The sequence below is a fragment of the Equus quagga genome, chromosome 11, assembly GCF_021613505.1.
Source record: "Equus quagga isolate Etosha38 chromosome 11, UCLA_HA_Equagga_1.0, whole genome shotgun sequence".
Classification (NCBI taxonomy): Eukaryota; Metazoa; Chordata; class Mammalia; order Perissodactyla; family Equidae; genus Equus; species Equus quagga.
The window spans coordinates 69,135,213-69,159,900 of NC_060277.1; the positions used below are offsets into that span (position 1 = coordinate 69,135,213).

Sequence of the window (24,688 nt, forward strand, 5' to 3'; positions counted from 1 at the left end):
GAATAATAAAAGGATGTATGTCACTATTGTTGTTCATAGTTTTTGGTAATGTTCTGGCCGGTGCAGGAAAAGGAGACAAAAAGCAAGACACAAGTAATGGAAACAAAGAAAACAAATGATTTGTCACCAAAGAATGATCTGCTTTAAAAATCTGGGAGAATCAGCTGAAAGTTAGAAACAAGAGCTAAGATAGATAGCTGAATATGATATCTAAAAATTGGTAATTTTATTTAATAAATGAATTAAGAAAAAGATGAAAATCTTTTAAAAACAGGTAAATGACAAGAATAGCATGTCATTTAATTGTAATTAGCATGTAAAATAAAGCTCACCTAACTAGTAAGGTAACAGTAAGTTTTATTTTTCCTACTAGATTAGAATACAAAATATTATTTGTAGTTGTAGTGAATTTAAAGCAGCTATAAGTAGGGTTTCACTAATTAAAATTTAGCACATATCCACAGTGAAATATTTTAAACTCTGGAATGTATTTTAAATCTATATAAACAATTTAAAAAAATACCTGCTTACCTGTTCTTCATTTATGAGGCAGACTATGAAGGACTTTCTGCTTAGAGTGCAAGTAAGTGCAGGACGGATATGAATGTCTTAACTTCTGGAAAATTTTCATTGATAATTAAAAACTAAATTTGACTCATCACATCATTCAGATTCATAATGCACTAACATGTAGCTTTTTTCTTTTTTTCTTTTTCAATGGAAGAGTTAAGGACACAGCAAGAGATTTTGACTTTTGCATGCCTGTTTCTCAGATTTGTATAGTGCAATCATTGGCTGCTGACTTAAGTAAATGATGAGAGTTTTGATGCTGTAAATATCAGGTGCATTTGGCCCTAAATTACACACAGTTCTGTAACTTTAAGTTTAGAGTTTATCATGAAAGTGGGAGGGGGTAGGGGAGACACCAATGGGAAGGGGATATTACATGATTCAATTAATATGTTATCCTAAACTTCATCTGATGGCATCTGTATATTACTGCATCTCATTTCTTTGTGAAGTTGTTTTCTTTCATCCTTTTAAAGCCAGTGGAATGCAGTTAAGCCAAACCACCAGTTAGTGTGAGAAATGTTTTCTTTTGGCTTTGGATCTAGCTTCTTCCTTAGATTGCCCTAAGAACCGCTTACTTTCTTTCTAGATAGTCAATGGCCATCTACCGCTAGCCTCAGTGCTTATTGCTTTTTTTATCTTCTGGATTTAAATTCAGCCTTTCCATGTATTGCCTTAGGGGGTCTGTTGTTCTTCCTCTCAACTGGAAATTGTCTACATGTTTGACTGTCTATCAAACATTTTATCTGGGCTTTGTGTAATATTTGTCCTAAGTATTTATTGTATCCATAGATCCATTGAAAAGCTAGTAGAGACTTGAAAACACACATATGCATGCACACACAATCAACTTTTATGACTATTTTTAAAAAGACGCGCCACCAATAAGTTCTTCTTTCTCTTGACCTAAAATAGCCTTTTCCAATCATTAAAACAAGTAGTGTAGAAAATTTGCAGAAATTTAGGGAGTTTGATTTTTTTGTTGTTGTTGCGGAAGATTCACCCTGAGCTAACATCCATTGCCAATCCTCCTCGTGTTTTTCTTTTTTTTTTCCTTGCTTGAGGAAGACCAGCCCTGAGCTACCATCTGTGCCAGTCTTCCTCTATTTTGTTTGTGGGACACCTCTGCGGCATGGCCAGTGAGTGGAGTATGTCTGCACCCGCGATCCGAACCTGTGAACCCAGGCCGCTGAAGCAGAGCACGTGGAATTTCACTTGGCCACGGGGCCAGGCCTGAGAGTTTAATTTTTAATAATTTATTTGAGATTCTTTCTTTCTAGGTGCTCTTTGGCCAATTTAGAAATTTATATGTACAACAGATGAAAGAATGGGACTATCAATTTGGGTAATGTTAGTTTCTTGGTAGATTTTAAGGTGAGTTAAATACTTAATAAGGAAATGCTATTATAGGCAAGTCTGAAACCAAAGCCAAGATTCATTGCTGTAGTGTAAAGAAGCAGTGAATTTAGAGTTCAGTGACCAGCTTTCAAGTCTAGGACCTACCAATAAATAGCTAGCTTTCGTATCTTGGGGAAATGATAGATTACTTAATAAAATGCCCTGGAACAACTGGCTAATCATATTGGGAATAGGTGGGTGGGAGCTAGATTTATATCTTTATGTTTACATAAATTGTAAAAAGATTATGATAGTTTTTGAGTGCTTACAGTGTGCTAATTACTCGGTTAGACACTGTGTGCTCATGAATATATTCCTCCAATAGACCTTACGAAGTAGACATCATTAGCCTCATGTTACAGATGAGGAACCTGACCTTGGCCAAACAATTAGCCAATACTGAAATAAAACAAAAGTAAGATCATTAAAAGAAAGCCGTCAATAGTCTTTTAGTCTGGGCTTACGGGAGGAAGGCTTTTCTAAGCATGACAAACCAAAGAGCCATGAAGAAGATTGACTTTTTTTAAGAAAAAATTTGCTTGAACTTCTGTTTGGCAAAAAATGAAAATTTAAAAAGATGAAACAAATCAAGAACATTTAAAAACAAAATGGCAGTTATAAAGAGCCATAATACTTAAAAAAACTCACCCACATTAATAAGAAAAAGCTGTACCACTTAATGTAAAAAAGGGCAACAAATATTAGTGGGTAATGCACGTGAGAAATATAACTTGTCAATGGGAAAAGGATAATACCCCATATTAGCAAGGCTGTAAAGAAATAGGTACCTACAATGTTTCTGGGAATATCAATTAAAATAAAATTTTTGTGGATGATATGCATGTTCCTTTGACTCACAATTATAGGAGTTTGGATTCTAGGTATACCTTCATAAATGTACAAGGACAGTACAAAGACGTTTTGTGGCAGTATTATTTATAATTGAAAAAAAATGTGGGAAGGACCCAAGTGTCTAATGTTCATAACATACTTAAGTGGCCATAAAGTATAAAATGATATGGTCCCGTTTTCTGTACTCTATACTCAAAACCTGAAAGAATATACAGCAAATTGTTCACAGTGGTTGTTTTTGGAGGATGAGGAGGTAGAGTGACTGCTAATGTTTTATTTTCCTGTGTTATTTTAGAACAAATGGCTTTTATTCATAATTAAATGGCAAATTTAAATTTATTTAATTTATAATAAATTGCATTTTCCTAATTAAAAAAGTCAAAGTAAAGAAGAGAGTTGAAAATATCCTACGGCTTAGTAATAACCATCACCTACATATTTTTGGGGGGGGGAAGCTTAGCCCTTAGCTAACATCTGCCACCAATCCTCCTCCTTTTTTTTGCTGAGGAAGACTGGCCCTGAGCTAACATCCATGCCCATCTTCCTCTACTTTATATGTGGGACGCCTACCACAGCATGGCTTGACAAGTGGTGCCATGTCCGCACCCAGGATCCAAACCGGCGAACCGTGGGCCACTCAAGTGGAACTTGAGAACTTAACCACTGTGCCGCTTGTCTCCCCAACCATCACCTGCATTTGATGAACATCACTCCAGATACTTTTAATACATATATGCATGTAGAAATATGGAGTCATATTATGCATGCCATTTATAATTTTAAATTAAATTGTTTGCATTTGACTGAAAAAAACCAAAAAACAAACCAATAAACAAAAAATGTTTATTATTGAAAAACATGATCAAGCTACAGATAGATGTTTGTTACTACAAGACAAAATGAATTCCTAAAAAAGTCCTAAAGTTGAGAGAAGAAAATTATAAAAAACCTCTAAATAGTTTTGAGTCTCTTTAGGCAGAACCCATTGACTTATTGATAACCAGGATGAGGGAATAAACACATACATATATTCTTTCTTTTCTCCTGACTACATGTGTGTATATATATACTTTAAAAATGTACTTAAAATATTTATATATGTATATATTTGGTTCTAGTTTTACAGGATTATAAGGATTTATAAAATTTTTCTTTTCTTTTCTTTTCTTTCTTTTTTTTTTTGAGGAAGATTAGCCCTGAGCTAACATCTGCCATTCCTCTTTTTGCTGAGGAAGACTGGCCCTGAGCTCACATCTGTGCCCATCTTCCTCGACTTTATATGTGGGACACCTACCACAGCATGGCCTGCCACGTGGTGCCATGTCCGCACCCAGGATCTGAACCAGTGAACCCTGGGCTGCCAAAGTGGAATGTGCAAACTTAACCGCTGCACCACTGGGCCAGCACCCTATAAAATATTTTTAAAAGTTAACTATTTATGGTTGTTTAGTTTTAGTTATATATTTAGATGAGGTCAGTAATTACACTGTTCTTTTCACTTTGGTGTTTCTATTACAGAATTCTTTATTTTGATTATTTCCCAGCAGTTATTTCAAGAAGTGCCACTTACTTCTTAAGTCCTTAAGTTCACAATAGTTGTGAATGCTTATTGACATCCTATTTTGACCTCTTCTTTGGGTTTCATGTTCTTTGTATCACACCTTTCCTCAGAATTCTGTAGTTACTCACTTACTGTTACTGTTAACCTGTGTTGAGTGTTGTGGAGAAATCTGAGGCCAAGCTGATTATACCTGCCTGCCAATATTTGACTTGCTTTTTTTCTTCCTGGGTGCCCATGATCTTGTTTATCTTTAATCAAGCTCACTACCTCTCATTTGAGAGATGTTTTGGTATTGTTTATTCTGTACCAGTTTTTTCCTGGATTGTGGACTATGTTTTCAACCTGCGTATTTACTTATTTATTACAGAGGAGTTTTATATATTTATTGTATTTATGATATTTTTATATTCTAATCTCTTCAGGAATACCAGTTTAACTTATACAATCCTCTTTTATCTTTACTGTGTTCAACTCTATAATCATTTATCTTTTCATTTAAGGTATGGTTTCTTGAAGTTATGACCATGATTTGTTTTTAATTGTTTTTTCAAAAATTTTTTTCATTTCTAATATGGTGGTAATCTCTGTATTTGTTTTTTATTTAAAGTTATGACCATGATTTATTTTTAGAGTGTTCTTTTTTTCGTTTCTAATAGGATGGTAATCTCTGTTTGTTATTTCTTTTCTAAGGTTTTCTAGCTTGTTTTTAAGGTCTCTGTTGCTTTATAATGTCTTCTTTAAAAAAGAGATCATATTTCTGTAATTTCTTTGAGACTGTTTTTCCGAAGGCTTCCTGGGGTTTTATATGTATTATTAGGTGGTTGAAGTGAACTTGCAGTGAATTGGAATGGAGATTCAACAGCCTCCTTATTATGCGGGAGAATTTTGATTGTGAGGCTACTCATGTTGTTGATGACACAAGGGATGGTAAGGAGACATTAAACTTCACTTTGAGGTTGTGAAACCATGGGAGTAGGTGAATCCAAAAGAAAGCAAATTCCGTGTGTTGATATATGAAGTAATTTACCTAGTCTTATTGTGCAAAAACAAGTAGATAAGGAGAGTAGAACCGTTAGATAGTAAGTAAAAGGAAACCGGCTTTTGAAAAATTTCTACTCAGAAACTTTAATGTGAGCAATACTTAAAATCAGGATGAAGTAAAGTGGTTAATGATTCTCAGCCACAGTCGGTGGCAGTAGGGGTGGACTCCCCCCATTCACTTGCCATGGAAGGGCAGTCCTGCTCTGCCCTCCCTGCTGAGAATCGCTTGTGGCCCCTCTGTGGTGTGGTTGAGGGTAAAAGGAAAGTTGAGAACCACCTCTGTAAAGTATTAGAGGGGAAACTGGCTGGAGACCAACTGGGATGTAAGCTTAAAAATATGACTCTTTGAATGGAGAAAAAGGGACTCTTAGCAATAGAAATTGAACTAGAATAAGTTTAGACAAAAGAAATTTGACTCTTAACCAAATTTGTGGGAGGGGGCCAGGAGTAGTACCAGGTAGAAAACTAGAATTCTGTTAGGACCTCTCTTCCTGTTGCTTACTTTCCTTATTTAACTTTATTTTGGCACTCCACCTGGGTCGGATTGACTTAATACCATGCTCTGTGCCCAAAACTATGGCTCAAATTTTGTATTGTGAAATGAAATTCAGAAGTTCTCCAAGGGGGCCTACCCCGTAGCTGAGTGGTTAAGTTCCCGTGCTCTCATGCTCCACTTCTGCTGACCACGGTTTCGCCGGTTCAGATCCTGGCACGGACCTAGCACCGCTCATCAAGCTATGCTGAGGCGGCGTCCCACAGAGCAGGACTGAAAGGACCTACAAGTAGAATATACAACTATGTACTGGGGGGCTTTGGTAGAAGAAGAAGAAGTCCTCCAAAATCTTGTCTTTATCAAATTTATTTCTAAAGAATAGATGAGATCACAAAGTAGGTTGGAGTTTATATAAAACTACAGATTATAGTGTCAAGGCATAACAATTTCTGAACTATGAGCAATTCCTGCTGTAGAGTATCTTGGCAGAGATGTATGATGATGCTACTGTATTTAAGCACAAACAACAACATATTTAGGACTTCCTGTTGAAGAACCCTTAGATAAGTGTTTGAAGAGGGTATAAGTAAGGTGAAATACTGCAGGTAGCAGAACTTCCTAAAGAGTAATTTTAGGAATGTGGTCCAGAATTCTGCCAAGCAAATCCTTTCAGAAGCATATTGGCAAAATCTTTGCAAGATAGGATCTCTGTCCTCTTGTGCTTATCTCCTCTGGGTTCCTTATGTTTTTGAAACGTGGTAACAGAAATTCATCTGAGTGGAAAATGTTTTAGATTAGGAAATCGGATAGCCCCAGTGCTAGCCCATGGCATGGTGTAAAGAAAATAATTTTTTCTTTTTTTTGAGGAAGATTAACCCTGAGCTAACATCTGCTGCCAATCCGCCTCTTTTTGCTGAGGAAGACTGGCCCTGAGCTAACATCTGTGCCCATCTTCCTCTACTTTATACGTGGGACACCTGCCACAGCATGGGTTGACAAGCAGTGCGTACATATGCACATGGGATCTGAACCGGCGAACCTTGGCCCACTGAAGCAGAACGTGTGAACTTAACCACTGTGCCGCCAGGCTGGCCCAGAAAATAATTCTAATTTTAAGCAAACTTTTAAAGTTTACTAGAAATCTGTAAAGATGATTAAATTGATGCATTTTAAAATCTATAAAGGAAATATAAATAAACCTTTGCAGTTGTTGCTGATACATTAGTTTTTTTCAAAATTGATTAACTAATGGAAGCTTGACGGAAAGGAATGTTTTCCCAGTTAATTTTGGTGAATTGGTTTGTGGTGATTTATATGTTTTTAAGTAATATGGCAATTTATTCCTCTGATAATAAGGTCAAAACTATTTTGACAAATCATCTCAATACTTAGGAGGAGTAATTAGATAGTGTCTGGATAAAGATTCTGTCTGTGATTTCAAAAGTTCAAAATGAAGCCAGTATAAAAATAATCCCTCTACAAAAATGCACCTTACAGCCAGCTGTGTGTTATATAAATAAACTGGACAGGAATGCACATCCCCCCGAGCGGGAGACCACAGCCTCCCAGAGACAAAGGGGAATCAGTGCTAGGCTATAAATAGCAGTTTGTAGTTGGCTTTGTAGCTGTTAGACTTAGTCTTGGCAAGATATATTTGTAGTTAAAGGAGGTTGATTTCCTTAAAACTCATGTATAAAATGACATATAGTTGTGTCTTTGAATGTTCTTATCCTGAGGCCTCATATTTTTGCTGAGGCTCAATGAAGTTTTCTTTTCACGTGATTGACAAAATATTGTCAAACATTGTTTTTAACTAGATTAAGCTGCTTTTTAGCATTCTTTTAACTTTTATTGAGAAATTGTGAACATATAATCATAGCAAAGTAGACTAATTGGTATAAGGAATCTCCATGTACTCACCCAGCGTCAGCAGTTATTAGGTCACAACCAATCTTGTTTTTATCCATCTCTACCCTTATCTCTTATGATTTTAAAGCACATCCCAAACATCATCATTTGTCTATAAATATTTCAGTATCTCTAAATATTTAGATATATCTAAAAAATGGGGATAAGCAGTCAATACATTACTATTACCACACTTTAAAAAATTAATAATAGTTTAATATTATTAATATTATATTAAAATGTTAAATTAGCTAATTATCTAGTCAGCCTTCAGATTTTTACTTGTCATAAAGTTTTCGAAGTTTGACTTTAGCCCTCTTTCTGCCCCTGCAATGTGTTTATTGAAGACCCCAGGCCTGGCCTGCAGGGTGGATTTTGCTGATTGTGACCCGGGGATGTCGTTTAGTGCCTTTCTCTGTCAGTACTTTCTGGAAGTTGATAATTGTGTTGAGGGGCCTGAACAGGTTCAGGTTTGTGAGTTAAGTGAGATCATTTCATAAGTGGTGGTTTGTTTATCAGAAGACATAATTTCTGGTTGTCTTTCTTTTTAAAATGGCATAATAGCAATGTTTGAATTATTTTCCACTTATTACCTGGATTATTTCTATAGAGCGATCCCTCATTTGATCAAATAGTAGTTATTATTTGATTACTTGGCAATACAATTTGGGAAGAAAAGGAAGAATAAATTTTGATTCTCTTATTTTTTTTAATTGGTTTTCAAAATAACAAAACAGTTTACGGGCATCCTGTAATGGTAACCAGTTTGTTGTTGTTTATATCACTGTTTATAAACTTTGTGTTATTTTTTAGTCCCATATTTGGCCAATGGGAGCCTTTTCAGGTTGGCTGAATCCTTTTAACAAAACCGTAGTATTTTTTGATAGCTTCTTTTTTATCTGGTATGTATGAGATGAGCCTAGGACATTTCCTGCTCTAGATCTGGAATCAGCCGTTTCTCTAAAGAGCCATGGTTCCTTTAAGTGGTAAATCATATTTGGAGACCATATTCTGGGCACTAGGGATGCTCGTTGCTACAGGGTTGGTCATTTTTTGTAGACTTTTTCAGTAGACAGAGCTCAGAATTTTTAAAGCTATATCATGACTTCATACTGCTACTTCCAATTCAAATTCAGATCTATGGAGTTTTACTTTTCATATGATCTCTTCATTCTCTTTTAGTCTTATTCTTGAATAATAACTCTATCATAGCAAGTCTGCGCATGCATTATTTTCCTTTTTTTTTCTTTTTCCTTAAAGATTTTATTTTTTTTCCTTTTTCTCCCCAAAGCCCCCCGGTACATAGTTGTATATTCTTCGTTGTGGGTCCTTCTAGCTGTGGCATATGGGACGCTGCCTCAGTGTGGTTTGATGAGCAGTGCCATGTCCGCGCCCAGGATTCAAACCAATGAAACACTGTGCCGCCTGCAGCAGAGCGCGCGAACTTAACCACTCGGCCACGGGGCCAGCCCACCATTTCTTACACCTATCCAAATTATTGTTTTCGAGGACATTTCCTTGTCCTCGGTTTCCTTTTTATTCATGGTTTGTAGACCACTCTGGCCCACAGTGATTTCCAGATTCATAGCATGTGTGCATAACTCTCATTTAACAATCGTGACACTCTAGGATGTACTGAGTTTTAAAAATTGAAGTATAGCATACACCCAGAAAAAGGCATAAATATTATGTAGAGCATGCCATTACCAGCACCACGGAAGTCTCTTTCATACTTCCTCCCAGATTACTACTCTGATTTTTCCTTCAAACAACAAAGAAAAAAGATAACTATTGTCCTGATTTCAAATAGTATTGATTAGTTTTGCCTGCTTCAGAAGTTTACGAAAATTTCTTTTCTTTTTTTTTTGCAGGGAAAGATTTGCCCTAAGCTAACATCTGTTGCCAGTCTTCCTCCCTTCTTCTTCCTTTCCCCCTCCCCTGACAAAGCCCCAGCACATAGTTGTGTATAGTTGTAAGTTCTTCTGGTTCTTCTTTGTGAGCCACCACCACAGCATGGCTACTGACAGACAAGTGGTGTGGTTCCACACGTGGGAACAAAACCTGGGCCTCTGAAGCTGAGTGTGCTAAACTTTAACCCCTAAGCCGTCAGGGCTGGCTCTAGAACTTTAAAATTTTGTTTTAGCATTCATGATTTGTGGGGAAGAGAGCTCTTTCTAGCTCTTTCCAGCTCTAATTATGTCTAGGTAGCATTCAGAAAAGTTCATTCTTCATCTTTGTCACATTCAAAAGTTCTCTGTAGTACTTTAGGAATGTAAGTAGAGACCCAAACATGGACACTTCTTGGTTTCAATATTTGTCTTAAGCAGGCTAGATTTTTGTGTTTGGTGGCTATTTCCACCCCCCAACCCCCTCATTGTGTTTGTACCCTTTGCATGTTTCCCCTTTCTTTTGATTTACAGGAACTCTGTTTGTCTTAGGGATGTTAGACTTTGATTATTATGTTAAAATAGTCTCTCCTAGTCTCTCATTTGTATTTAAATTTTGTTGCTCTACTAGATTTAAAATATTTTGTGTAGTGTCATCTGAGTATTGAATTTTGTGTCCTGCTTTAGTAAGGTCACCTCCACCCAAGATTATGTTAAAAAAATTATTTTCTTTTAGTTAAATTTTCTTGTTTGTTTATATCTGTAATCCATCTGGATCTGAATGTAGTGTGAGGTATCCCTATCAACATTTTCTTTCTTTCTTTCTGTCGTGTGTGTGTGTGTGTGTGTGTGTGTGTGTGTGTGTGTGTGAGGAGGACTAGCCTTGAACTAATATCTGTTGCCAATCCTTCTCTTTTTGCTTGAGGAAGATTGTTGCTGAGCTAACATCTGTGCCAGTTTTCCTCTATTTTACATGGGACGCTGCCACAGCATGGCCACTGATGAGCAGTACTATGTCTATGCCTGTGATCCGAACCTGTGAACTCCAGGCCACCAAAACAGAGCGCACAAACTTAACCACTCTACCACTGAACTTAATCACTACGCCACTGAGCTGGCCGCCATCAACGTTTAAATGCAGATGGAATGTTTAAACATCTTTCTTTGGCCTTTGCCATGAAAAAACCTGCTTGAATTTTATATACCTATGGCTACTACACTTGTCCATCCACAAACTTCTAGAAAAAGTTTCCCACTTGTATTTTTCTGCCTCACCTTCTTTCTCAACTCAGTGTTGCCTGCATGGCCTCTGCCTAACTTTCCACTGAAGTTACTTGTTCCTAGGGCACCCTTGGCTTTCTTTTTACTGAACCCAGTATACTGAAGCTTTGACCCCCCTCATTCCTGAGCAGAGTGTATTGATCATTGTTGGCACCTTTCTCCTTGAAATGTGTATCCTATGGCTTCTTTGATAAAGCTTTTTCCTGGTTTTCTTCTTACTTCTTTGTTCTTACCCTTCTCAGTCACTTTTGTAGCCTCTTCTTTTTTATCCCCCAAATATTGGTATTCTCTAGAATTAATTCAGTTAGTTCCTCTACGGTTTACACTTATGCTCATCCTTGGATGATGCTGTCAGCCTTAGGACTTCAGTTATCAGCAGTATTCTGATAACCCTCAAGTCTCTATCGTTAGCTCAGATTTCTTTTTAAAACAATGAATTTATGCCTGTTAGGCATTTAAAACTAAACCTATCATCATTTCTTCCCCTCATCCCTCAAGTCAGCACATCTTCCTGTATTTCCCATTTTGGAGAATGAACAGACTCTTACCCAGTTGCGCTGCACAGAATCTGTTTGTCATTTTTAAAAATTGAGGTAAACTTAAAATAACATACAATGAAAGAATGAGGAAAGAGCATCAAGTGTAAGGAAGTGTCACTGTAGACTAAGGCCAAGATTATCCACACCCTTGTATTCCCAATTACCATGTACGGGTGAGAAAAAGCTGGACAGTGAAGAAGGCTGATGGGGAAAAAATGGATTCATTTGAAATATGGTGTTGGAGGAGAGCTCTGCGGATACCTGGGACTGCCAGAAAGATGAACGAGTGGGTTCTGGAGCAGATTAAGCCTGAACTATCGCTGGAGGAAAAATGATAAAACTGAGGCTGTCCAACTTTGGGCACTTCATGAGAAGGCAGGATTCCTTGGAAAAGACAATAATGCTGGGAAAAGTAGAAGGCAGCAAGAAAAGAGGAAGACCAAATATGAGATGGACTGACTCCATAAGGACAGTCATAGGCGTGAGTCTACACAAGCTGAGTAGGGTGAGGACAGACATTGTGGCCGTCACTCATTCATAGGGTCACTCAGAGTTGACTTGAGTGCACAGAACAAGCCCCCCCTCTCCTTTTTTTTTTCTGCTGAGGAAGATTCACCCTGACCTGACATCTGTGCCAGTCTTCCCCTATTTTGTATGTGAGTTGCTGCTTCAGTATGGCCACTTATGAGTGGTCTAGGTCTCTGCCTGGGAACCAAACCCAGGCTGCCAAAGTGGAGTGTGCCAAACTTAACTGCTGGGCCACAGGGCTAGCCCCCAACAAGCCTTTCTCTTTTTTTTTTTTGTGAGGAAGACTCGCCCTGAGCTAACATCCTTTGCCAGTCCTCTTTTTTTGCTTGAGGAAGATTAGCCCTGAGCTAACATCTGTGCCAGTCTTCCTCTACTTTGTACGTGGGATGCCTGTACAGCATGGCTGATGAGTGGAGCACATCCACACCTGGGATGCAAACCTGTGAACCTGAGCACGTGGAACTTGAACCTCTTGGCCACGGGGCTGCCAACAAGCCTTTTTAAAGTGTACGGTTAAGTGGTATTTAGTGAGTGTATTCACAATGTTGTGCAACCACCATCACTCTTTAGTTTCAAAACTTTGTCATCACCCCATAGAAACTCCCATACCCATTAAGTAATCACACCCATTTCTCCTTCCCCAGTCCATTGGTAATCTTTATTCTACTTTCTGTCTCTCGATTTGCCTTTTCTAGATATATCATATAAAAGGAGTCACAGAATATATGACCTTGTGTGTCTGGTTTCTTTCGTTTAGCTTGATGTTTTTGAGATACATCTAAGTTGTAGCATGCATCAGTGCTTCATTCCTTTTTATGGCTGAATAATATTCCATTGAATATATATACCATCATTTGTTTATCCATTTATTCATTGATGGACATTGGATTGTTTCCACCTTTGGACTATTATGACTAATGTTGCCATATAAACATTTGTGTATGACTTCCTATGTAAACAGATGTTTTCATTTCTCTTGGGTATATACGTAGGAGTGGAATTGCTGAGTTATGTGGTAACTCGATATTTAGCTTTTTGAGGAATTGTGTGTCAGTTTTTATTTATTATTTTAACCGTCACATCACCAAGCTTGGTTGATTGATTCTATCTTCTAAATATTCCTGTTTTCCATCATTATTCTCACTACCATATACTAAAGGTACACTTTCCAGGATTACTTTAATAGCTTCCTTTTTGGTTTCTTTGTCATCACCATGGCCTTATTCTGTGTCATCTCTTACACACTGCAAGATTAGTTTTTGAAAATGTAAATCTCATGAGGTCACCTCATTGTTTTAAAACAACGAAATGTAAACCTTTCAAAGGCTCATCATTGCCCTCTGGATAGAATCCAAACTTACGTGGCTTACAAAGGCCCTTTGCTGCCCAGCTTCTGACGTTCTGTCTCGTTTCAGCTGTACCCTCCCCCACCGTTTTGTTCTAGCTTATAGTGATCTCCGTATTTCAAGTTTTTGTGTATTCTGCTCCGTCTAAACCTTGCACCTCCCCCATCCAAATCCTTTGTCTCATTTCAGATGTCGCCTTTGTTTTTAGAAACCTGTTCTGTCTCTTCGTGATTATAATGTACCCTTCTTTTATGCCCCTCCAAATTGTTGTACTAATGTTGGAGAAGTTGCTACACATTGTAATTGACTGTTTACTTCTGTGGGAATCAGGACCTGATAGTCAAGTGTCAGGTGATACAGTGCAGACTGAAAGTATAATTAATAGGAATTTAGCAGAAGTCAAAAGATGATTATTGGGTAAATTATTTAGGGAAGGTCTCATGGAGGAAGGTGGTACTTGAACTGGACCTTGAGGGAAGCATTCAGGAAGGTATGGGAATGATCTGCCACCATAGCCCCGTGGCCGAGTGGTTAAGTTCGCGCACTCTGCTGTGGCTGCCCAGGGTTTCATTGGTTCGGATCCTGAGCGTGGACGTGGCACCGCTCATCAGGCCACGCTAAGGCGGCATCCCACATGCCATAACTAGAAGGACCCACAACTAAAATATACAACTGTGTACTGGGGGGCTTTGGGGAGAAAAAGGAAAAGTAAAATCTTTAAAAAAAAAACAAAACAAAACCTGTTAAATACCCATGGATCTAGACCTATGAGGATCCATGCCAGGGGCAAAAGCCATGACAATAGTGAGATGTTGGACATTCCCTCAGCATTGCTTTTGTGTTACATGAAACAAACAGCAGACACAATCACTCCTATAGAAGGAAAGCATGGAAAGAATGTGCAAAAGATTTGAAAAACTTATCGGATATTGACAAAAGTGAGAAGCGAGGTTGTACTTTATGGGAAGTGTAAGGAAATTTTCAAGGGTGATTTTGGCCATATATGCTAATTTCAGAGCTTAGCTACCTACATGTGTAAAACTCCACTGGACTTCTGATGGAAAATGCAACAGCTAGGTGATTTCTGGATAAATTGTAGAATCTTCCACAAGACTGTTGTATACAGTGTTGGAGAACATGGTCTGAGTGATATTATAGTGTTCATCTAGGAAAAGGTTGGAAATGAGATAACTCAGTGTAGAAAATAACTGCCCATATTGCAGTTGTCTGTGCTCTACTCCATCCCTCAATTGACAGTAAAAGTGGAAGTTTCAGCTCTTTCCTAGTATGTCTGCAACATAGTTGGCACTCAGTAAATATTTGCATACATAAACAAAGTAACAAGATTAAAATGCAATTACTATCTTAATGTCTTTGCATTTTCAGTATTTTTATATCTTAGAATAGCTATTTAAAAGTAAAAATGTATTTTCTGTGTTTTGAAATATAGTGCTGATTTAAAAGTATTTATAAAAGTCTGCCTAGTAGGCAAAAATATTAGACTTATAAAAAAATCTCCCCTCAAATTTTGAGAAAAGAAGCCATTCATCTTTAAATATAAATAAACTTTCACTTTTGGCGCTCTGTATTTCACTGGCATTTTAGGGTGTTAAATCCTAGTTGTTGAAATGATACCACCTTTGATTTCTCAAAAAACTAATGTTTTCTTCTCAAGTACTAACACAGTTTGTTCAGTGTTTTATAACACTCTGAGTTGTATTACACTTACTTTTATCATTAGACTGAACTCTTTGAGAATGATGGCAGGAATTATATGAGAATTACAAACCTGTTCAAACTCCCAGCAAGTCCTTTCTGACTGCTCTCCTCTTGCGTGTGCTTTGTCTCCACTTCTCAGTTTGAGCCAATTGGTGCTCCCCATTTGAGCTCCCTGTTGGTGATTTATATATATGTGTGTGTGTGTGTTTTTTACTATCATGATTGTGGTATTGGCTTCTCAGGTATACACATATATCAGTACATATCTAATTATGTAATTTAAATATGTTCAGCTCACTGAATGTCAGTTATACATCATTAAAGCTATTTTAAAAAGCCTTTACATGGGGCCAGCCTGGTGGCGCAGCGGTTGAGTGCGCATGTTCTGCTTCGGCCCAGGGTTTGCTGGTTCGGATCCCAGGTATTGACATAGCACTGCTTGGCAAGCCATGCTGTGGCAGGTGTCCCACATATAAAATAGAAGAAGATGGGCACAGATGTTAGCTCAAGGCCAGTCTTCCTCAGCAAAAAGAGGAGGATTGGCAGCAGATGTTAGCTCAGGCCTAATCTTCCTTAAAAAAAAAAAAAAAAGTCCTTACATGATACCCACCATCAATAGGTCATTACTTTATTAAGCCCTGTGTTTCCAGAACCACTCAGACTTTGTATTCCTCCTCACCTGCTCCTCTGAGGTCCCCTCTTGGCCTCTGTCCCCTGACCTCACTAGCCCTTTGCCTTTGTTCTTGTCCCCACCCTCCATCGTCCATACCAGAGCACTCTCTCTGGAAGAGAAAAATCTCATGATGCCACTGTCATTCCTGTAGATTCCAGCTATTATTCTTAAGCCTCTCCTGTGTGCTGGAAGCTGTGGCCAGCAGAGAGATCAACACACACGGGCAGGACAGATGGAGCCTCTCCTCTTTCTGTGCTCAGAATCTGATGGGCTATACATGAACACCAGCTGTAGATGTGTATCCCCAAGATTACAGAGGACTTGTCAAATAGATATATGGATATTAGTATAAATGAAGGTTGGTTAAGCTCAGCAAATTCCACTGAAAAGGTATTAGGTACTCTTTTGCTGTTTCTGAAAGTGCATCCTAAAGACCATAAGAATGACCAGAAGTACTAGTTTGGTTTTCCTCTGAACCAGAATCTTGGGGGTAGGCAGAGGAGGGGGAATTCGCCTGAATATCTCCATTTTAACAAGTTCCCTATACCACTACAGGGCAACCTAGAATGGTAAGAACGGAGCTGGAAACCAGGGTGGAGGTAAGAGGGCAGTAGCAGTTGAGCCTTCTGGATAGTTTGCTTTTGCTTCCTTGTGTTACAGAAATGGAAATATTTTGGCCGTCAGGTAGTATTTTGCTAATGGATTCAGGTATATCCATTTAGTAGTTTAGAATTTATGACATGTATATTCAAGTTTTGTAACTTATCTGTTGGGTGAAAATTATGTGCTTAAAAGTTTTGATTAAATTTTCCTTTTTCCACAGAACTCAACAAAAATCCAGTGGAAGGCTTTTCGGCAGGTCTAATAGATGATAATGATCTCTACCGATGGGAAGTCCTTATTATTGGTCCTCCAGATACACTTTAGTAAGTATAATGGAACTGACATCAAAGGGGAGGTCTTTTAATTAATTGAAATGTAAACTATCGGCAAACTGAAGTGAAATTATTTTTTAAAGAGCAGGTGAAATGGCTGTGGTTAGGATCATTTTTATTGAATGATCGTGTCTAGAGTTTTTGCATTCTGCTTCATACTCTAATGTCTAAAATGTGTTGCTTTCTTAAATATATAATAGTTTCAGAAATTCAGATATTCTTGATACCTGCAATAAATTTGTTACAGAAAAGCTGTCTTTTACATGAGGTTATATATAAAGAATATATGTTTTACTTGTCTCCCAGAAATTGGATTGGTTTTGGCATAATAGGAGGAAGAAGGAAATTCGTTATTGAAATGTCTCTCCCTCCTCCATTCCCTTGTGCTTGCTGTGCTTGACCCCCAAAGGGGACATTATAATTTTAAAGACAAGACTTTACCATTCTTAACACTTTATCAGTTTAGTTAAAGCATAGTATTATATCTGGGAGTTTTTTATACAGAGCATAAGGTACGTATCAGTATCTTAAGCAGGCTAGAAAGAACTTTCAAGATCATTAATTTTAGTGATTCTCTAATTGGGTCCCCAGAGAATACTGGTCAGAATCAAGGTGTTCTCATCCTAAAATGAACTAATGGTCATGCTTTCCCAGTTTATAAAAGTGATTGTTACAGTTAATCACTTTAAATTAATCAATATGAACTGATGTAAAGATAGACAGCAGAATGTAGTGGTATCAAAAAGCAATAGGAGGCCGGCCCCATAGCTGAATGGTTAAAGTTTGTGCGTTCTGCTGTGGCGGCCCAGGGTTTCACCAGTTCGGATCCTGGGCGGGGGCATGGTACTGCTCATTGGGCCATGCTGAGGCGGTATCCCACATGCCACAACTAGAAGGACCCACAACTAAAAATATACAACTGTGTACTGGGGGGCTTTGGGGAGAAAAAGGAAAAATAAAATCTTAAAAAAAAAAAAAAAGCAATAGGAAAAGAGAGATGGAATTTCTTAAATGTTTTATGTAATACGTTTCTAGATTCAAAGAGCACAGTCTTATTTTGTGCTCTGAGTGTTTGCAGACTAACTTAAACTTAGGAATATTTAATATTCTATAAGGTGGATCATGACTGCCTGATGTTAACGACTGGTTCAAGTTCCATACTTTTCATAGAAGTCAAGGTATTGGAGAAATGCAGCGATTTTCTCAAAGCCATACAACTGAGGGACAGCAGGGACAGATCTGGATCTGAGTTTCCTGGGGACTATACTTCCTCACTTAGCTGTGGTCCTTGATGGTACTAAACAGGCAAGAGTTTGTTTACCTTTTTTTACATCAAACTTTTTTTTTTTGAGGAAGATTAGCCCTGAGCTAACATCTGCTGCCACTCCTCCTCTTTTTGCTGAGGAAGACTGGCCCTGAACTAACATCTATACCCATCTTCCTCTACTTTGTATGTGGGACGCCTTCACAGCATGGCTTGCCAAGCGGTGCCATGTCTGCACCCAGGATCCAAACCGATGAGCTCTAGGCCACTGAAGTGGAACTTGTGCACTTAACCTCTGCACCACTAGACCAGCCCCCAAATGTGTTTTTTGTGAGGGTCAAGTAGTTTTGTTTTAGGTGTTCTAAGATGGTAACTCCTTTTCCTCCCATAAAACACCTGATGGAAGAGAAAATTCAGAGCTACTTGTATACCAGAGCACACTGGTATATGGCATATAGAGTTGAGCTGTAGTGTGGACTTTGGCTTTTCTGTAGTCTGAAAAGGTGATTTATGTTTTGTTGTAACTATTGCCAATCGAAATTTTTGCTGTTATGTTTCCCAATGGTATGTTTGCATTGGTAATTGTTGCAAACTAAAATAACTCAGTTTGGTCATTCCACAATTTTAGTTTGGTAGATAACGGTAGCCATTGAAAACCATCCTAGAGGTATTCCCCCACAACCTTAATATTATTTGAAAGCAAATTTATTATCAGATTTTGCACACACAAAACCATATATACAACCTGCTTTATGAATCTGATGAAGTTCAGGTTTATTCTTCTAGGTTTTTCAATTAAAACACATGGCATGAAGGTTTACTCGGGAGACACGGTGACATTCCAGTGACAGAATCTTGTTACTCTTACAGTTGATAGAGATAATGAGAGAAATTCTTCTAAATTGATATCTGTATAGAGGATTGGTTAGGCATCCAGGCATCAGCTCCATCTCTAAGGACCTCACAGAATTCTTACATGTTTTCCATGCACTGGTGGCAGGTATCTCTAAATATTATTAACTGGTCCATGTGTATACCTTCAGCTTCACTAAAGAGAAAAACTTTTTAATACTCGTTGTACTAATTAACAAGCCATTCTTTTCACCAATGAAAACCTACTTCTAGCCTTCAGTATACATTTAAAAAATGCTGGCTGTTGGTCTGAGATGTGGATAGCAGAAGCATTTGTGGCAACTCCTCTGGAGTGTGGACTTGCTGATGAGATAACTGGCAGCCACTTCCGCATTGTCCCTTCCTGATGAGAGCACCACTGGCACCTGGTCTATAGTTTAACCTGACTGCCACACATACTTTGAACATCCTGTGAGTAATGGAGCCTTAATGCAGTTGACAGACATTATAATAATCATCTAAAATTATCTGGATACAATTCCTTTTTATTAACGATCTTTTCTAAAATTCATGTGCTGGAAGTTATAAAATTGTTTTTAAAGCCCTCGAAAAAAGGTTTAAGATTTATTGAGCGTAGGCCATCCCTTTTGGCAGCTACCTACTTAGGATGGTTGCAAAAATAAAGCGTTACACTGGCATTTATGCTACTCATTCATTTAGATCTCAACTGTTTTTTGAACGTTCTTAAGCCAGATGCTGCAAACATGACCTTGAATTAGCTAACAGTCACTGCTTCCAAAAAGTTTACACTTTAGTTGGCAAAACAGATCATTGCGTAGTCATTTAATTCACTTTGATGACAGCCATGAAGGAGGTAGGCGTGTGGTATTATGAGAATTTATTGGGAGTGTGGCAGGTTTTGAATGTGTCAGAGAATTCTTCCCATGGGGAGAGATGTCTGAAGTGGGAACTGAAGAGTTAGTAGCTGTATTGGTTAGTAGGCTTTTGGCTACAAGCAACAGAAAGCTGATTTTAAATGGCTTAGAAAATAAGGAAATTTGTTGTCCTAACAGTGGTAGCAAAATGGGTACAGCAGTTTTGAGCATTTCAGAATATCACCCAAAGGACAAAGAGAAGGTAGTTTCTTCCCGTGTTCTATGTATTTCCTATGCAATGTGGAAACCTTTCTTTCCTGGAAGCTCTCCAGCAGACTGCCTCTTGTCTCATTTGTCAGAATTGAGTGATTTGCTCACTTGTTACCCAGTAACTGGCAAGATGAATGATATTGCCACAGTTGGATTAGATTAATTATTCTGGAATGGAAGAGATTTTGGCTTTCAACAGGTATGGTAAGAATTAACTAGACAGATATTCTGGCAGTGGTGGTGAGATGTGGGGGTAAGTGGAAGGAAAGCTAGGGAGTAAGCATTTCATAGGGAAGACTCTGTATACATAGGGCCTGGAATAGGGATTGAACAAGGGTAGGACAACTGAGTAAAGTGAGTATAAAGAATTTCAAGAAATGGAGTTGGATGGGGGTTGAGCGCTAGTTGAAGTTTATAAACGCTGTTAAAGAGTTGAGATTTCTCTTTTGTTCTGAGGACAAAGCACAGCCATTGAGGAATTTTATATCAGGAGTTACCAGTTAGGTTTATATTTTAGAATGTGCATCAAATAAGTACCATAACTTTGGGATTATGGATTTTATTTCCCTTCAGCTTACTTCTAGTTTATTGGTACAACAAAAATATGTTTTTAACAATATTATTAAAAATTTTTTGTTTGTAGTGCAAAAAGTGGACTGGAAGTTGGGGGCTGACCTTGGCCTCCTGCAGTAGGGAGCTCAACAGCCTTTGCTCAGGGGATGGAGAGAGCACATGTGCCAGGGCAGGGCTCTGAGAAAGGGAGAGGCAATCAGTCAGGAAGGTAGGAGAGAAGAGATTTTATAGAAGTAAATTTTCTAAAATGCTACCAAGAATCAAGTATTTAATGGTGTTTGTGGATTTAACGCTAAGGAAATTACTGCTGTTCTTGTGGTTATTTTAGTGGAGTGAAGAGGGTAGAAGCCATCTTAGAGTTATTTGAAGAGTATTATGGGAGTGACTATATAGACCTTAAGTCTAAATAACTACCTGTGACGAGAAACAGAGAGGCTCGTAATGGGGGGAAGGGGAGTGTTTGAACATAAGTTAATGTGAGCTTAGATGGTACCCAGACCTAAGTGATTCATTCATTTAGGTTTATGTAATTAGATCATTTATGTAACAATAGAAAGAATTAATACTGTACTAAAATTCTTTAAAAGCTGGTGTGATATCTCATGGTGGCATCGTTAGCCTTCATTTAGTCACTAGAGGGCGCTCCACACTCTTTACAAAAATCTATGTAATCAATAATGGTGTATTCAAGCATTAGTTTATTTGAGACTGATAGTTGCCATGAGTATTAATTTGCCGTTATATTTATCTTCACACAGTATTAAGTTTTTGTTACTGCTTTGTCCATTAATTATTCTTTCTAGTGCTGGTAAGAATAGATTCTTGAAGCTGTCTTTCTCTGAAAGACATTCTGAAACTGGTATGATATACCTGCTGTTTTCAGACTACTGGTTATCAAGTAATGTGGATATCTCTTTTTTTCTTTCATCACTAGTGGTTAGTCTGTTCAAGAAGAATGCTTCGTTTTTACCACTGGTAATGGTGTGAAAAATTCGGAGAATCTTAGATTACAGTCATGCACTGCATAATGACATTTAGGTAACGGTGGACTATATATATGGTAGTGATCCCATGAGATTAGGACCATGTAGCCTAGGTGTGTGGTGGGCTAGACCATCCAGGTTTGTGTAAGCACACTCTGTGATGTTTCGCACAAAGATGAAATCGCCTAACGAGGCATTTCTTAGAATGTATACCTGTTGTTAAGCAATGCGTTGACTATATATGTGTTTTGTAGTCTTACCTTACCTTGAGTGGATATAGAAAATGAGGAGTTGGCTAACCAAACTCTGATTAATATTCTTTTATAGTAACAAAATTCTTTTACAGTTCTGTTTAAGAGGTACAAGTGTAATGAAATTTTGGAGGGAATAAGCCTAGTGCCTGCATTGCTTAGAAATTGATTGGCCAGTGGCAGTGCCGTGTCAGTTATCATTTAGTGCTCAAGAACATGGGCTTTACTATCCTTGTTTAGCTCCCTGACTCTACCACTTTTCTTAGCTATATGTCTTTGAACAATTAGTTAAAGTTTGTCTTAGTAGTTTCATTTCTAGGGTAAAAACCATATGTCTAGGAAGTGTTCAGAATGTTCAATGTTTTATTGCTTGTAATAGCAAAAAAAAATTGGAAGCAATCAAATATGAGTGTAATGTGGCAGATAAAATGAATGAACAAGAGACAGGTATTGAAAGGAATATATATAAAAGAACTGTGTTGAACAAAATATCAGACGACAGCATACAGGATATCATTTAAGTAAAGTAAATCTGGTAAATGATAGGATCTGATCCTTGTAAGATTTTTGTAATTTAATACAAAAACAGTAAGGTAGGCCTTGTGGGAGACACTTGAACTAGGCCTAGGTTTCTCAACCTTTTCGTACGTGAAACTCTTGGTCCTCTTTTTTAAAATTTTCTCTTATTATTATTCTTTTTTTTTAAAGATTGGCACCTGAGCTAACATCTGTTACACATCTTCATTTTCTTTCTTCTCCCCAAAGCCCCCCCAGTACATAGTTGTATATGCCAGTTGTAGGTCCTTCTGGTTGTGCTATGTGGGATGCTGCCTCAGCATGGCCTGATGAGCGGTGCCATGTAGGTGCCCAGGATCTGAACCCGTGAAACCCTGGGCTGCTGAAGCAGAGCACGTGAACCTAACCACTCAGCCACGGGGCCGGGCCCTGGGTCCTCTTTTTAACATCATGCTGTTGATTGTACTATTAGTATCTGTGGTGAAGAGAATATACAATGGAAGGGAAGATATTTTTAATTCACTGATGTTTTTTAATAAACTTTCATTTTGCTTATCACAGTAGCATCTTAGTATATTTGAAAAGTAGTGAATAAGTGACATGTTAATGTTTAGTCTACAATGTTTTGTACCCTGTGGATTTTTGAGTTCCTCTTTGCTAACTTGGCTGTTCACTAGACGTTTGCACCCACAAATTGGAACTACTGATCTAGCCTTTTTAAAAAACAGATAGGAGGGGCTGGCCTGGTGGTATAGTGGTTCAGTTTGCACACTCTGCTTCGGAGGCCCAGGTGTGGATCTACACACTGCTCATCAAGCCATGCTGTGGCAGCATCCCACATACAAAATAGAGGAAGATTGCCACAGATGTTAGCTCAGAGCCAGTCTTCCTCACAAAAAAAAGAAAAGAAAAAAAACACCCATGAAAAAACCTAGATAGGATTTCCACAGGTAAAAGAGATGTTGAGGAGTCCAGCTATAGGAGAAAAACTGTAAGGACTAGTATAATTGGTTCAGATTGGGTGAGGGCATTGCAGACAGAGTGAAAATTGTGTGCTTTAAACTTTTTAGGGTAGTCCTATTAATTAAATTTGATTGATATTTTAAAGATTGAAAATAATTTAAGAGACTAAGGCAAATTTTTATGATAGAGATTCCAATCAGCTAATATAAAATTTTAAGTGGATCTAATCAATCAAAATTAAAGGACCTAGGAAAGCTAACTTAATATCAAGGAGTAATATAATAACGTATATTAGCCTTACCAGATAAAGTGTATGGGCTTTGTGGCAGCTGTTCTGATGTCTTTTTATGTAGATTCTTGGTTGTTTTCTGTATTTGTGGCTTTCAAACTTTTTTTTTTTCCACTACTCATTATCAGAAATATTTTACATCATGACCCAGTGTGTACTTATCTGTATACATTTTAGTGAATAGAAACATATATGTAGATTTATGTAATTGAAACAAACTACTTGTGATAAGTGCCTATGTTTTCTTTTCTTTTTTTGTTTTTGAGGAAGATTAGCCCTGAGCTAACATCTGCTGCCAATCCTCCTCTTTTTGCTGAGGAAGACTGGCCCTGAGTTAACATCCATGTCCATTTTCCTCTACTTTTTTATATGTGGGATGCCTACCACAGCATGGGTTGCCAGGCGATGCCATGTCCGCACCCAGGATCTGAACCAGCAAATCCCGGGCCGCTGAAGCAGAATGTGCACACTTAACCGCTGCACCACCGGGCCGGCCCCTATGTTTTCTATTTTTATTTGTTTAAAAAGAAGACTGGTTAGTGACTCACTTAATTGGTTGTGCAGCCCCAGTTTGAAAAACCAGTCCACATAATTAATGTGTCCTAAGGCCAGTTTTGGCACTAACTTAAACAGTTGGGGTAACATAGGCTAAGAAGGTAGACTTATCTCTTAGTGTAATGCACTCTCCTCAACAGCTATTCTAGTCTCCATTTCTCTTGTCTTCATGTTTTTTTTCCCTTCAACAGATAATCTTATAAATTATGAAAATTAAAGCCATAAGGCGAGCATAAAATTTGTCATTTTTCTTCCTTTCTACTTCCTGGATACCTGCACTACATTCAAATCATTTTTCTTCCTGTGCAAAAGGGAAAGATATTCCTTCTTTTTCTTGGTTAGCCCTGTTACTACCCTTATTTTATTTTTTCTTCCAATTTCTCAGCTGTTCTAGACTTTCTGCCAGCACCTTCCCATCTCCTTGCAAACAAATTAGGTTTTTTTCCTACTCTTTTAAAGCCTTTCATTTGTACTATTTCCCCATCTAGTTACCATCTTCTTTAATTCCTAAACTTCTTAAATTGTCCTATTCATTATGCTTCTACTTTACCTCCCCATTCTTTCTTT

General features: G+C 37.9%; 1 protein-coding gene across 1 annotated transcript in view; it reads left to right on the forward strand.

Moving 5' to 3' along the window:
• UBE2G1 (ubiquitin conjugating enzyme E2 G1) overlaps positions 1-24,688 on the forward strand; it is a 106,109-nt gene that overhangs the window by 51,627 nt on the left and 29,794 nt on the right. Inside the window, exon 2 of the mRNA XM_046675838.1 lies at positions 16,619-16,721. Within this exon, the coding sequence (XP_046531794.1) occupies positions 16,619-16,721 (103 nt within the window). The remainder of the gene's footprint in view (positions 1-16,618; positions 16,722-24,688) is intronic.